Source organism: Equus asinus, chromosome 17, assembly GCF_041296235.1.
Source record: "Equus asinus isolate D_3611 breed Donkey chromosome 17, EquAss-T2T_v2, whole genome shotgun sequence".
NCBI lineage: Eukaryota > Metazoa > Chordata > Mammalia > Perissodactyla > Equidae > Equus > Equus asinus.
Window position 1 is genome coordinate 33,505,118 of NC_091806.1, and position 12,269 is coordinate 33,517,386.

Below are 12,269 nucleotides of genomic sequence, written 5' to 3' on the forward strand. Positions count from 1 at the left end.
CCTGTCAGGGTGCGCTCACAACCTGTACTGATTGTGAGAAAGGATCCGCTCTGTCAGCTCTCTGAGGACTGCGATCCTGTGTGCCTCCACCACTGTCTCCCAGGAGCACGGAACCTGGAACCCGGAACCAGATATAGTCACAGAGGGGCTGGGGGTGGCGCTGGCTCCTGCAGACGATTAAAGGGACAGAAACAGGAAGACAAGAAGGCAGAGCTGGGGGCCGGCCCGGTGGCACAGTGGTTAAGTTCACACTCTTCACTTGGGCGGCGTGGGGTTTGCTGGTTCGGACCCCCGGGGCGGACCTGCACACCACTTGTCAGGCCAGGCTGCGGCAGGCATCCCACACATAAAGTAGAGGAATTACGGGCACGGATGTTAGCTCAGGGCCAGTCTTCCTCAGCAAAAAGAAGAGGATTCACAAAAAGAAAAAAAGAAGGCGGGGCCAGCCCCGTGGCACAGCACTTAGGTTTGCACGTTCCGCTTCTCTGCGGCCCAGGTTTCGCCAGTTCGGAACCCGGGTGCGGACATGGCACCGCTTGGCATGCCATGCTGTGGCAGGCATCCCACATATAAAGTAGAGGAAGATGGGCATGGATGTTAGCTCAGGGCCAGTCTTCCTCAGCAAAAACAGGAGGACTGGCAGTAGTTAGCTCAGGGCTAATTTTCCTCAAAAAAGAAAAGAAGGCAGGGCTGCTTTCAAAGAGATGGCAAGTTGAGTGTGTAGAAAAGAGAGAAGATGCAAATAGTCCAATACTACTTTGAAGGGCTATATTTAACTGTTTCATAAACCAAACACAACAGAAATAAGCCTGATCTTCTGGGGGGTCTGCCACCTCCTCCTACAAGAGCAGCAGTCAGTAACGGCCGCCAGAGGGGCACTATCTAAACTGAAGGGGACGTCTAGAATGGACCCTCAGTCAGCAGTCACTGAGCTAGTCTCACCTCATGCGGACTACGAGGTCAATTCTCCCTCATTTACTCACCAGCTTAAGCCCAGCAAGGGCTTGATGAAGCCTTGCTAAGAGCACTCAGGATGAAATGACAGGGGCGCGCCGCACCCCACTGGAGATTAGAGCAGTCCCCGGGAGAAGCCTGGGTTCCTCCACCAGAGCCTCTCCACTTGGCACCTGCTTCCTGAATAGTAGTAACTCCTCGTTGTGGGGGCCGCACTGCAGAATGTGTAGGAGCACCCCTGCCCCTAGCTGTGACAACCAGAACACCCCAGACACTGCCCAGTGTCTGCACCTTCCTCGGTCACCCCAACCACCCGAGCTGTCCCCCGCATCATCTTTCGTCCTTTCTCCTCCTGCCGACCGGGCTGCACCTGCACCTTCTTCCTTTCCAGCCCCCAGCACACCTCATACCGCTACCAGTTGAGCCTCGACCTGTGCTCTGACAACCAACACACCCGACACAGGTCGACTCAGGCGTCACGAGGTCGTGGCTTTAAGACCTTACTCCCGAGGGCGTTCTGAGTCCTACAGACACGCCCCGTCTCAGGCATTGGTGGACTCTGGGGGACCCACAACTGGGGTCCCACCCACAATTCAACCCAAATAGATTCTCTTTTCTCAGTCTTACATACTGGAGCTCTCTGAGTGAGACGTCTTATTAAAATCTCATTTGTTGCTTTCAAAAACACTGTAAAATCACTGCACTAGATTTCAAGAACAAAATCTGCATTTTCAACTTTAAAATGAAACTGGAGGGAAGCTTAAAAGCAGTAATTTGCTTAAACACTCAAAGTGAAGACTCACATGTGATCAATTCACAGAATGTCACTTAACCCCTTCCAACTCTTAAGCCTTCTCCTCTGCCACTGCCAGCCTGTCATCACAGAGCCTGCCCTGGGCTGGCTCAGGGCAAGGGGAAGAGGAGGGAGCAGTGCCAGGATGGAGCGTCCGCGCAGCAGCTGAGAGAGGAGCCAGGAGCGGAGGTGCTGCCTGTGTGTCCTGGTGGGGTGGGCCACCTGCTCCGTCTTTCCCTGTGTAAGTGGCTGGGCCAGGGCAAACGGGATGCTGAGTAGAAAAAGAACAGGGGGTACTAAGCAAGGACTAGTGGGTTTAGGTTTCTCTCATAACAATAACGATCACTATACTTACTAGGACTCTGACATCTTGCTTCAGATGGAGAGGGAACACCGATTTGTTTGCCCACGTCCAGCTACATACACGAACAGCCTGCAGGAGATCCACTCACCAACAACTAGAAAAGCTGGATACACTTTTAAGACTGTTTGAAGGCATCAAGGAGATACTGAGGCAGCCAACTGGAGGGGCAAAGATTCCAAACAAAAGGGCAGCCCACTGAGGCCAGTCTAACATTCCGAGAGCCACTCTCTCCCTCAGGGCATCGGACGATCAGGTGTCCCTCAGGGATTTGGGGAAATGCACCAATAAGCTGGGAAGAAAACAGCAGAAAGCCAAGCAGAAAGTACTGGCTAACAGAGCTCTGGAGAGTTCCATGGGGCTGGGAAGACAGAAATTCAAATACAGGCCTGACAAATCAGACAGGACTTAAGGCGCCAAGATCTCTGAGAAAAGGGAGGCAGAGAAAATGAGCCCAGCACTGTGCAAAAACTGCCTGAGAGGCTGAGCCTTCAGGAACCTCATTGTCTTCAGGTGACAAAAATTGGGCTTCAGGACCTGCCAAGGAGGAGGGGCCCCGGGAAACACTTCAGGCTTTCAGATGGAGACCCAGGAGGCTACACCCTGGGTGAGAGGGCAGATGAAGGCAGCTTATAAGGACTGAGGCTTACAAAGACCGAATCCAGCCTAGAGTCGCTCAGAAGCTGGCTGAACTGAGAGGGTCTGTCCTCTGGGTACGTGTTAGAGGAAGCTCTGAGGGAAGACAGCATTACCTAGAGTCTCCACAGGTTTTCATCCATAACGCCCAAGGTTCACTGAGAAAAATAACAACAAACAGGACCAAGAGAAAAAAGGAAAACAGAAATAGAAACAGACCCTGAGGTGACCCATACAGTGTAGTTATCAGATGCAAACTTCAACTGGTCAAAAAATAGACTTGACAAAATGAAAATTTTCACCAAAGAATCGAAACGGATTCTAGAACTGAAAAATAGGGTAAGTGAAATTAAGAACCCAATCTATGGGTTTAAGCTCAGGTTGAACACAACTGAAGAGAGGATCAGTGAACCAGAAGACTGGTCAGTAAAAAATAGCCAGATAGAAGTCACAAGAAAAAAGTCTGGAAAATACAGAAGGAGCCCAAAAGACATGTAGGACACGGTAAAAGGTCTAATGTCCATATAAATGGGGACTCCCAAAGTGAGGAAAGACACAACAGGGAGTAAGAAATATCTACAGACAATGGTCAAAACTTGTCTGAAATTGATGAAGGAATCAAGCCATTGACTCAACAAAGAAAACCACACATTGGTTTTCAGCAGTCCTTCTGAGTGTGCCTAAGGCAAGAACAAAGTGTCAAAAGGAGCCAGACGAAAAAAGGCACCACCTTCAGTGGGACAACAGTAACAGTGAGAGCTGACATTTTAAGGAAAGACGACAATGGATTGGCATCTATCAAATGCCAAAAGAAAATAACCACCAACCTGGAATCCTATACCCAATAGAAAGTCTTCAAAAGTGAAGACAAAATATAGACTTTTCAGGAAACAAGAATGAGACAACTCATTGCCCACAGACGTCAACTAAAAGGATTATGAAAGCAGTTCTTCAGGGAAAAGTAGTCTCTGACAGAAATACGAAAAAACAAGGAGTGAAGAGCAACAGAAAGGGTCACTACGAGAATAAACCTTCATAAGCACTAACTGTACAAAACGATGATAATGCCAAAAATGTATCTAAAATTCAAAAGTATGATAAAGACACAGGAGGCGGGAGGGAGTTCAATGCAGTTCAAGTGTCAAAGGAAACAGCAGTGTCAGGAGGTAGTAAAAGCAGTAAATAAGGCTCAAATGTAAAATGCACCCTGTATCTAGGAACGTACACAGCCAACAACCTAAGAGAGAAGTACCGAACTAAACACCACGATACGTCTAACAGAAGGCCAGAGAGAAACACAGCACAGCATAGGTGGCACAAACAGAGAACAGATAGTAACATGGTACCTACAAACCAAAATACCAGCAATTATATTTAAATGGAGCAAATGCTCTAATTAAAAGATAAAAATCGTCAAATTGATTAAAATCAAACTAGCTGTCTACTCTCCACAGAGGCACGCTTAAAAATACAAGATCACAGACAGGTGAAAGCAAAAGATCCCCAGGCCAACGCTACCTAAGAGAACACCGATGTGGCAAAGATCACTATCAAATAAAGCAGCCTCGACAGCAAGAAGCCTGACTAACGAGGAGCATTTCACAATGATAAAGTGCAATCCACCAAGAAGATAAAAACGCTAAATCTGAATGCACCTCACAACACGATCTCAAAAGACAGAAAAATTGATAGAAATAGAAAAGGAGAAACAACCAAAGCCAACATCACAGTGGGAGGCTTTAAGACACATCTCTCAGTAACTGATAGAAAAAACAGACCCAAAAAAAGTACGGGTGTAGGGGTCGGCCCAGTGGCGCAGCAGTCAAGTTCCCACGTCCCACTTCGGCGGCCCGGGGTTCGGCGGTTCAGATCCTGGCTGCAGACCTACACACCGCTCATCAAGCCATGCTGTGGCAGGCGCCCCACGTATAAAGTAGAGGGAGACGGGCACAGGTGTTAGCTCAGGGCCAGCCTTCTTCAGCAAAAAGAGGAGGACTGACGGTAGATGTTAGCTCAGGGCTAATCTTCCTCAAAAAAAAAAAGCAAGAGTGTAGAACTGGGCTGCCCAGTAAACAGTCACATGCAGCTATTAACTACCTGAAACGTGCCTACTTCAAATTGAGACGTGTTGCAAGAATGCACACCCGATTTTACAGACTTATCACAACAAAAAGAAGGCAAAATATTTCAGTACTCTTTTCATGTGGATTACACATTGAAATTATAATATTTTGGATATTTAGGTTAAATAAAATACATTATCAAAATTAATTGCACCTATTTCTTTTTACTTTATGTAATGTGGCTACTAGAATCTAAATTATATGATTAACAAACTTGATCTAACTGGTATACATACAACACTGCATTCTCACCGATAAATAACATTTTCAAGGGCCCAAGGAACGTTTAACAACAATGAATGTATGCTGGGCCATTAGGAAAGCTCAACTCATTTCAAAACGTTGAAATAATGCAGGGTGTACGTAGAGATTACAACAGACTGACAGTTTACGTCCCCCTAAAATTCGTCAGCCCCAAGGTGATGGTATCAGGAGGCGGGGACTCTGCGAGGTGATTAATCTGGAGTTGAGAGAGCTCCCTCGCCCCCTCTGTCATGTGAGGACAGTGAGAGGCTGGCCGTCTACGAACCAGGAAGCAGCCCCTCACCAGCCACGGAATCTGCCGGTGCCTTGATCCGGGACTTCACAGCCTCCAGAACGATGCGGATTAAACTTCTGTTGTTCATAAACCAGTTAGTCTATGCATCTGATTATAGCAGCCCCAAAAGACCAAGACAGGGATCTTCATGCAAGGAAGGTAGAAACCAACAAAAAGCTAACCAGAGAATCCCCACAAACATTGGGAAGTTAAGTGACATAATTCTTTAAAAACTTCATGAGTAAAAAAAGATACCACGATGAACATCAGAACATGTTTTCACACAAGAGATAACGAAAATCTGGCTTTCAAAACTTGCGGGATGCAGCTAAAGGTGCACTTACAGGGCCAGCTGGAGCCTCACATACATAGACTGGAAAAGACGAAAGAGCCAAAATCAGTTAAGCATCTATCTCAAGAAACTAGAAAAAAGAACAGCAAACAGAACACAAAGTAAATGGAAGGAAAAAAGCATAAATTAACAAAATAGAGAACAAATACTAAACAGAAAAAAATCAACAAAGCCAAAAGCTGTCCTTTGAAAGGGCTACTACAATTCATAAGACTCTAGCAAGACCAATGAAGAAAAAGAGAAAAGGACAAATTACCAATATCAAGAATTTTTAAAAGGGGATATTACAAGAGATCTTGCACAAAATAAGGATATTATGAACCATATTACACTTAATAATTGGAAAGTTTGGGTGGCCTGAACAAATTCCTAGGAAAAAAGAGCATCTTACCCAAACAGACACAAGAAGAAATATAAAATCAGAAAAATCCTATTTCCACGTGAATAACTGAATCTGAAACTAAAAGCCTTCTCACAAAGAAAATCTTACACCAGCTGGTTTTGCTGGTCAATTCTTCCAAAACTGCAAGGAAGAAAACACCAGTCTCACAGGGGCTCTTCTGGGAATCAACAAGGAACGCTTTCCACCTTGTGTTAGGAGACGAGCATGAGCCAAACCTAACAAGGACAACACAAGACAGCAAAGTTACAGACCAAGCTCTCACGAACACAGACGCAACAATCTTAAAATATTAACAAATAAAATCCGGGGAAAGCAGAATACATCAAGGTCAGGTTGGGATTCTTCTAGAACTGCAAACTAAAAGGTAAATCACCACATAAAAGGAAAACAACTGGACTGTCTCAAAAGATGCAGAAAATGCACTTAAGAAAATTTAATAATTTAGTTCATGATTTAAAAAAACACTTAGCAAACTAATAGAGGAGAATTTGGATATTTTGATAAAAATATTTATGGAAAAGCTACAGCCAACATCAGATATAACAGTGAGATACCGAAAGCCTTCCCTCTGACACTGGGAGGGAGACGAGGATCCCTACCCTCACCACTTCTACTCAGCACTGTGCTGGAGGTCCCAGCCAGGCCAGCGAGGCAAGAAAAAGAAAAACGAGTACAGCGCTTGGAAACAAAAAAGAAAAGAAACTGTCTCTTGCAGACATAGTTGTGAACATCTAGAAAATACAAGAAGAATTACTATTAGAAATAAATGGATTTAGCAAGTGAATACGCAAAAATCAATTCTATCACTATATAACAGTAATAAACAATTACATAATATAATTTATAATAAAATAAGAAATGTGAAATATCTATGAATAAATGTAATTAAACATGTAGACAATATATATATACAGAAAACTGTATGGTATTAAGACAAATTAAAGAAGAGCTAAATAAATAGAAGGCTACATTGTGTTCATGGATTTTAAAACCCATGTTTTTTCCCTCCGAGGAAGACTAGCCCAGAGCTAACATCTGCTGCCAATCCTCGTCTTTTGGCTGAGGAAGACTGGCCCTGAGCTAACATCCATGCCCATCTTCCTCCACTTTATACGTGGGACGCCTGCCACAGCACGGCTTGATAAGTGGTGCGCAGGTCCACAGCCGGGATCCAAACCTGCAAACCCTGGGCCGCCAAAGCAGAGCGCAAACTTAACCGCCGCACACCGGGTGGGCCCCTGTAAGACCAATAGTAAGAAGCTGTCATTTCTCCCCACGCTAGTCTACAGATGAAACGCAATCTCAGTGAAAATCAGAGCACGTTTTCCGGGGAGAGGCGGCCACGCAGACTCTACATTTTAACTGAGGATGTAAAGGGTGAAGATTAGCCCAGCTAGCCTTGCACAAGAACGAGGCTGGGGGACTCAAATTACCAGATGCCAGGACAGGCTAAATCTACAGCAATTTACACAGCGTGCTGCTTGTGCAAAGACGACAGAAAGACCAACGGGGCAGAGCGGAGTCTAGATCCAGGCCCGTATATTTACGGTCACTTGACTGATGACACAGACGACACTGTAGTGCACTGGGGAGAGGAGGGTCTGTTTAATAAATTATTCTCGGTCAACTGTATAGCATACACTTAAGGAAAAAAGGGAACCTTGGCCGTTATCTCACACCACAAACAAAAATCACTTTCAGATGGATTACAGGTCTAAATGTGAAAGATAAAATCATAAAGCTTTTACAGGATAATATCTTCATGATCTTTGTGATACTATCTTCCAGTGAACACAAAGAGCATTCAATATTACTGAAAAGATTGATCCATCGGGCTAGATTACAATTAAAACTTCTGCTTATCAAGACACCACCGAGAGCGAAAGGGCAAACATACACAAGAATGTAAAAAAACCTGCCACACACACATACTCAGAATATATAACTTGTACCCAGAACATATGAAAAGAACTCCTTCAACTCAGTAAGAAACAACACAGAAAACCCAATCGAATAACGGGCAAAGGACAAGCAGTCACGAGAGAGGATCTCGAAACCGCCAACAGACACACACAAGGAGGCTGCTTCTGCGCGCCACCGGGCAGCGGCCAGCCCACAGCACACTGAGCCTCCTCCACTCGGCGCCCACCAGACAGCCGCAACGAACGAGCTGACGACACCAAGCGCTGGGGAACGGCGGATGGCTCACACACGGCCGGCGGCAGCACCGCCACTTTGGGCAGTGTCTACCCAGGCTGGACAGACGCAGACCCTGGCCCTCTGCAGTGCCGCTCCTGTGAACACCAACAGAAACGCATACACACCTGCACCACAGAAACAAGCACGAATACGCAGGGCGGCGTTCGTCTGAACTAGGAACATCCAGAATACCCAAGAATGGCAGAAAGAATAAATGACGGTAAATTCAGAGACTGGCTTCCTGGGCAGCAGACAAGAAAGAACAAAGCTACGAGACAACGCGAGTGGATCCCACAAGGATACTACTGAATGAAAGAACCAAGAAACCAAATGTACATATAACTTTATTTCACTTAGACAGTCAAGCACACGGGAAAGTCATCAATGGTGGAAAGCCAAGACCACCACCGGCTTTGGGGGACAGTTCCTGGGAGTGGGGACGAGGGGGCTTCTGGGAAGCTTGGCCATGTTTCACTCCTTAATGTAGGCGGTAGTTACGAGAGTGTGTTCACTTAGTGAAAAAGTCACTGAGGTGCACACTTACGCTTGGGGAAATTCTCTGATGTATGCTACAGCTAAATCTTTTATAAGTACAGCATTACGTGCCGACATAACGTGCCAGGAAGACAAATGCATTTAGTTAAGCACACGCCTCTCTGGTCACACTATTAGCCACGAAACATGAGACAGGCACCAGGAATCGGAAGGGTCCTGAAAGTGTTCACGCAGTGGTTCCTGCGTTTCTGAAACGCTGGGCTCAGGGACCGCTGACGTCACCGCCTTCTCCACCCGGCGAGGCATTTCCAGGCTACAACACTGAGCAGTGGCTGGAAACAAACCACTGAGCGACCGGCTCCCCCGCCGCTGCGACGGCCTCCGCTGCTCCAGACTGGACTGCACACACTCCTGTCCCTTCCCTGCGAGGGCCCCTGAGCCCATTCTCTCAAAAACCACCTTATCAAACGTGCGGTATCTGACACACACTTCAGTGTAAGTACCCCAAATTACATGAAAACAAACACAGTTATAAAACCAAACAAACAAAACTACTGAAAAGATAAATACATGAAAATCCCAGTAAAACATAATTTGGCCAATCCTTCTAAGCTTGTGGTAATAAAATTTGACTTAAACGAACTTGGTAATTTATAAGATTCAGAGGACAAAAAACTTAATGATTCTCTAACCCAACAGAGAAGGAGCATTATAGCCCTGCATAGCGCGAATTAGTTGTTAAAAAGGAAACCCAAATGTTTGGCTAATCAATCTTTCAGAAGGACTGACTAAGCCAAGAAGCGCATTAAGCTTGTCATTACTCATCTCCTAGCTCAGTGCTGCAGACCCATCACGAGAGTGTAAGTGTGCACCCACTCGGTCCACCTGAAAGCACCACAGAGGCACCTGTTACGAGCAAGTAAAACGGCACCAAGACAGCCCAGAGGCCCCCGGAACCCACGTACCCTCCACTTTCCTAGGTGCCACTTTCCTCCTTCACCTGCCGTGACACCCTCACTCAGCTCCCGAAGGAAAGGCTCTACACCCTGGTCCCAACGCCAACACACCGGGACTAACAAGTTCAGTGTGACTCTAAGCTTTGTAACTCTCATCCGCCAAGGACAAAGTTCCAAAGGGGTCAACCTCCAGTCTTCCACCCCCTAAAACAGATTGGATTTACAAAACACAGGTGTTCTAATAAAGGTGGTGTGTAAAAATATTTTCTCTGTGAAATCCATCCTATTTGTCCACTAAATTTCATTAGGAAATTGGAAATATATGATGAAACCCATGGGAAATACACATTTAGCGAGAAATCGCTTAAGACGACAGGTCAGAAGGCACCACACAGCGGGGGGCAGATCAGTCATCGGAGAAGGCGACTTTCACAGGGCAACTTAACAGGGGCACCCTCTGCCCGGGGAACACCACAGGGGCCCCCCCCGTACCTGCAGGATAGTGGCCCTGGGCCTCCGTGCTTTCATAGACGGCCTCTGGGGCGTAGGCCAGACCCTGCTGGCTATGGGCGTCCTGGTAGTAGGCGGCCTCGGTGCTGTACACGGGTTCCGGCTCGCTCACGGGGCCTCTGTAGCTCGGCTCGGCCTTGAACGAAGCCGCATCCTGGGGAAGATCCAGGGAGACAGTTCACACGGGCCAGGCGGGTCGCTGCCACGGCCAAGGGAAACACACGGACCACTTCTCGGTCCAGCTGAGACCGAGCAAATGGACACGGAGAAGAGGAGGCAACACCTGCCGACGTGTGCAGACGGCTTCGATTCTAACCGTGCTAAGTGTGTTCAGAGGGACCACGTGGCACTTCTTCCTGAATAACCCCCATCCTCACCGCCCCCCAGCGCCCGCAAATCCTGCAGGAACTGGAACCCGCACGGCTGTCACGAGCTGAGCGCTTCTCAGGCTGTCCCCTGGGGCAGGTCTGGCCTGTTTCTTTTTCAGGTCCCAGCCCTCCGAGGGCCACCCAGCAGCTTCACAATGTCACCCCATCACACGGCCAGAGCTGGCAAGGCCGCGGACGGCCGGGTTCTGTCCTAACCAAGTCCTCTGGCGGAGGGGCGGGAGGGAGTGAGCACCAGGTCATGTGCAGGAGGAAATCACCAACTCCCTGGTCACAAGCACCGGGACTTCCAAGCTCGAACCCAAGTCCTGAACTCCTGATCATCAACGGTGGCTTTCATCAGTGTTTCCAACGAGGGTCCTCCTGAAGGCGCCCTCGGGAGCCAGAGGCAGCGGGGCATGGGGAGAAGCTCCAGGAAGGGCAGGCGTTCAGGCACCAGCTCTCGATGGAGGGTGAGCAGCACAGTGCATGCTGCCTGGGAGAGGTGCTATGAAGGCCACAGAGAGGGCACTCCATCTCCAGGCCAGGTACCAGGAGTCACTCAAGGGTTAAAGAGGGAGGGACAGAGCCAGAGGCTCCTTTTGGCAAGGTCCCCCTGGATTCAAAGGGAACAGACTGGAGGATTAAAGGCCAGGCCATGGTGTGGGGGCACGAGCTGGCTGCCCGCACCCTCAGCTTAGTCATGTGGGGGCACCGTGAGCAGGTGGGCACTACGGCGGGCATCCCACACTGGCAGCACCCTAGTCTCCTATCTTCCAGCAACGCCACCTCTGCCCCACCCATCACAGGGTTCCAGCAGGGCTGCTGATCTAGGACCCACCTCCCATCCCTGCCAGGGACAGCATGCCATCTTGGCCTTCTCAAGAACCAACTGCTCAGTGACGGGCCAGTAGTGGAACATGATGGGGGGGTGGCTCAAGGCCCCCGTTTTCCATTGGATTACGAATTATAAGGCCACATCCAACACACCCGTCCAGAAGTCCAGAAGGACACGGCCGCCACACAGAGGGAACAGCAACACAAGGAGATGACCCTGGTGGTGATGAGACTGTGGACCTGAGGCCAGGCCTGCTGCCCCGGCCCACAGCTCTCCCCGCATCCTCGTCCCTTTATGCCTCAGCTGATATGAGTTAGTTCTCATCCCCTGCGACTCAATGATCTTTGAGGGCTAATGTCCAGGGAGAGAAGACAGGTGTGGGAACCAGGACAGTGGCCGCAGGGCCAGAGAAGGGATGGAATTCGGGGCTCAGCCGGGTATGGTCATGGACGGTGGTGGCAGGGGTACTCCCGAGAGAGGGAGGTGCGGAGACCCCGTGACGGAGCGAAGGAGAGCTGAGGCGGGCAGCTCAGTAACTCAGATCAGGAGAGAGCATGGGGATCCGTGTTAGCAGGCCCTGGGGACACAGGCAGGCACAAGGCACTGACGACACAACTGAGGAGAAAGGGCCAAGGACAGAGGCTCTGGAGCAGACACGTTCAAGAGGGGCTGAGGGAGGGGAGAGCTGCAGAGGGCTCCAGTGAAGCGAGGCCACGCGGGAGCGGCAGCTGGGTGCCGCAGGATGC

General features: G+C 48.6%; 1 protein-coding gene across 2 annotated transcripts in view; it reads right to left on the reverse strand.

Moving 5' to 3' along the window:
• LOC123277977 (src substrate cortactin-like) overlaps positions 1-12,269 on the reverse strand; it is a 27,573-nt gene continuing 15,304 nt past the window's right edge. For both annotated transcript variants that reach the window (XM_070487861.1, XM_070487862.1), the window contains 2 exons: positions 10,303-10,474; positions 1-167 (listed from right to left, as the gene is read on the reverse strand). In XM_070487861.1, coding sequence (XP_070343962.1) covers positions 16-167; positions 10,303-10,474 — 324 coding nt within the window. In that variant the 3' untranslated portion in view covers positions 1-15. The remainder of the gene's footprint in view (positions 168-10,302; positions 10,475-12,269) is intronic.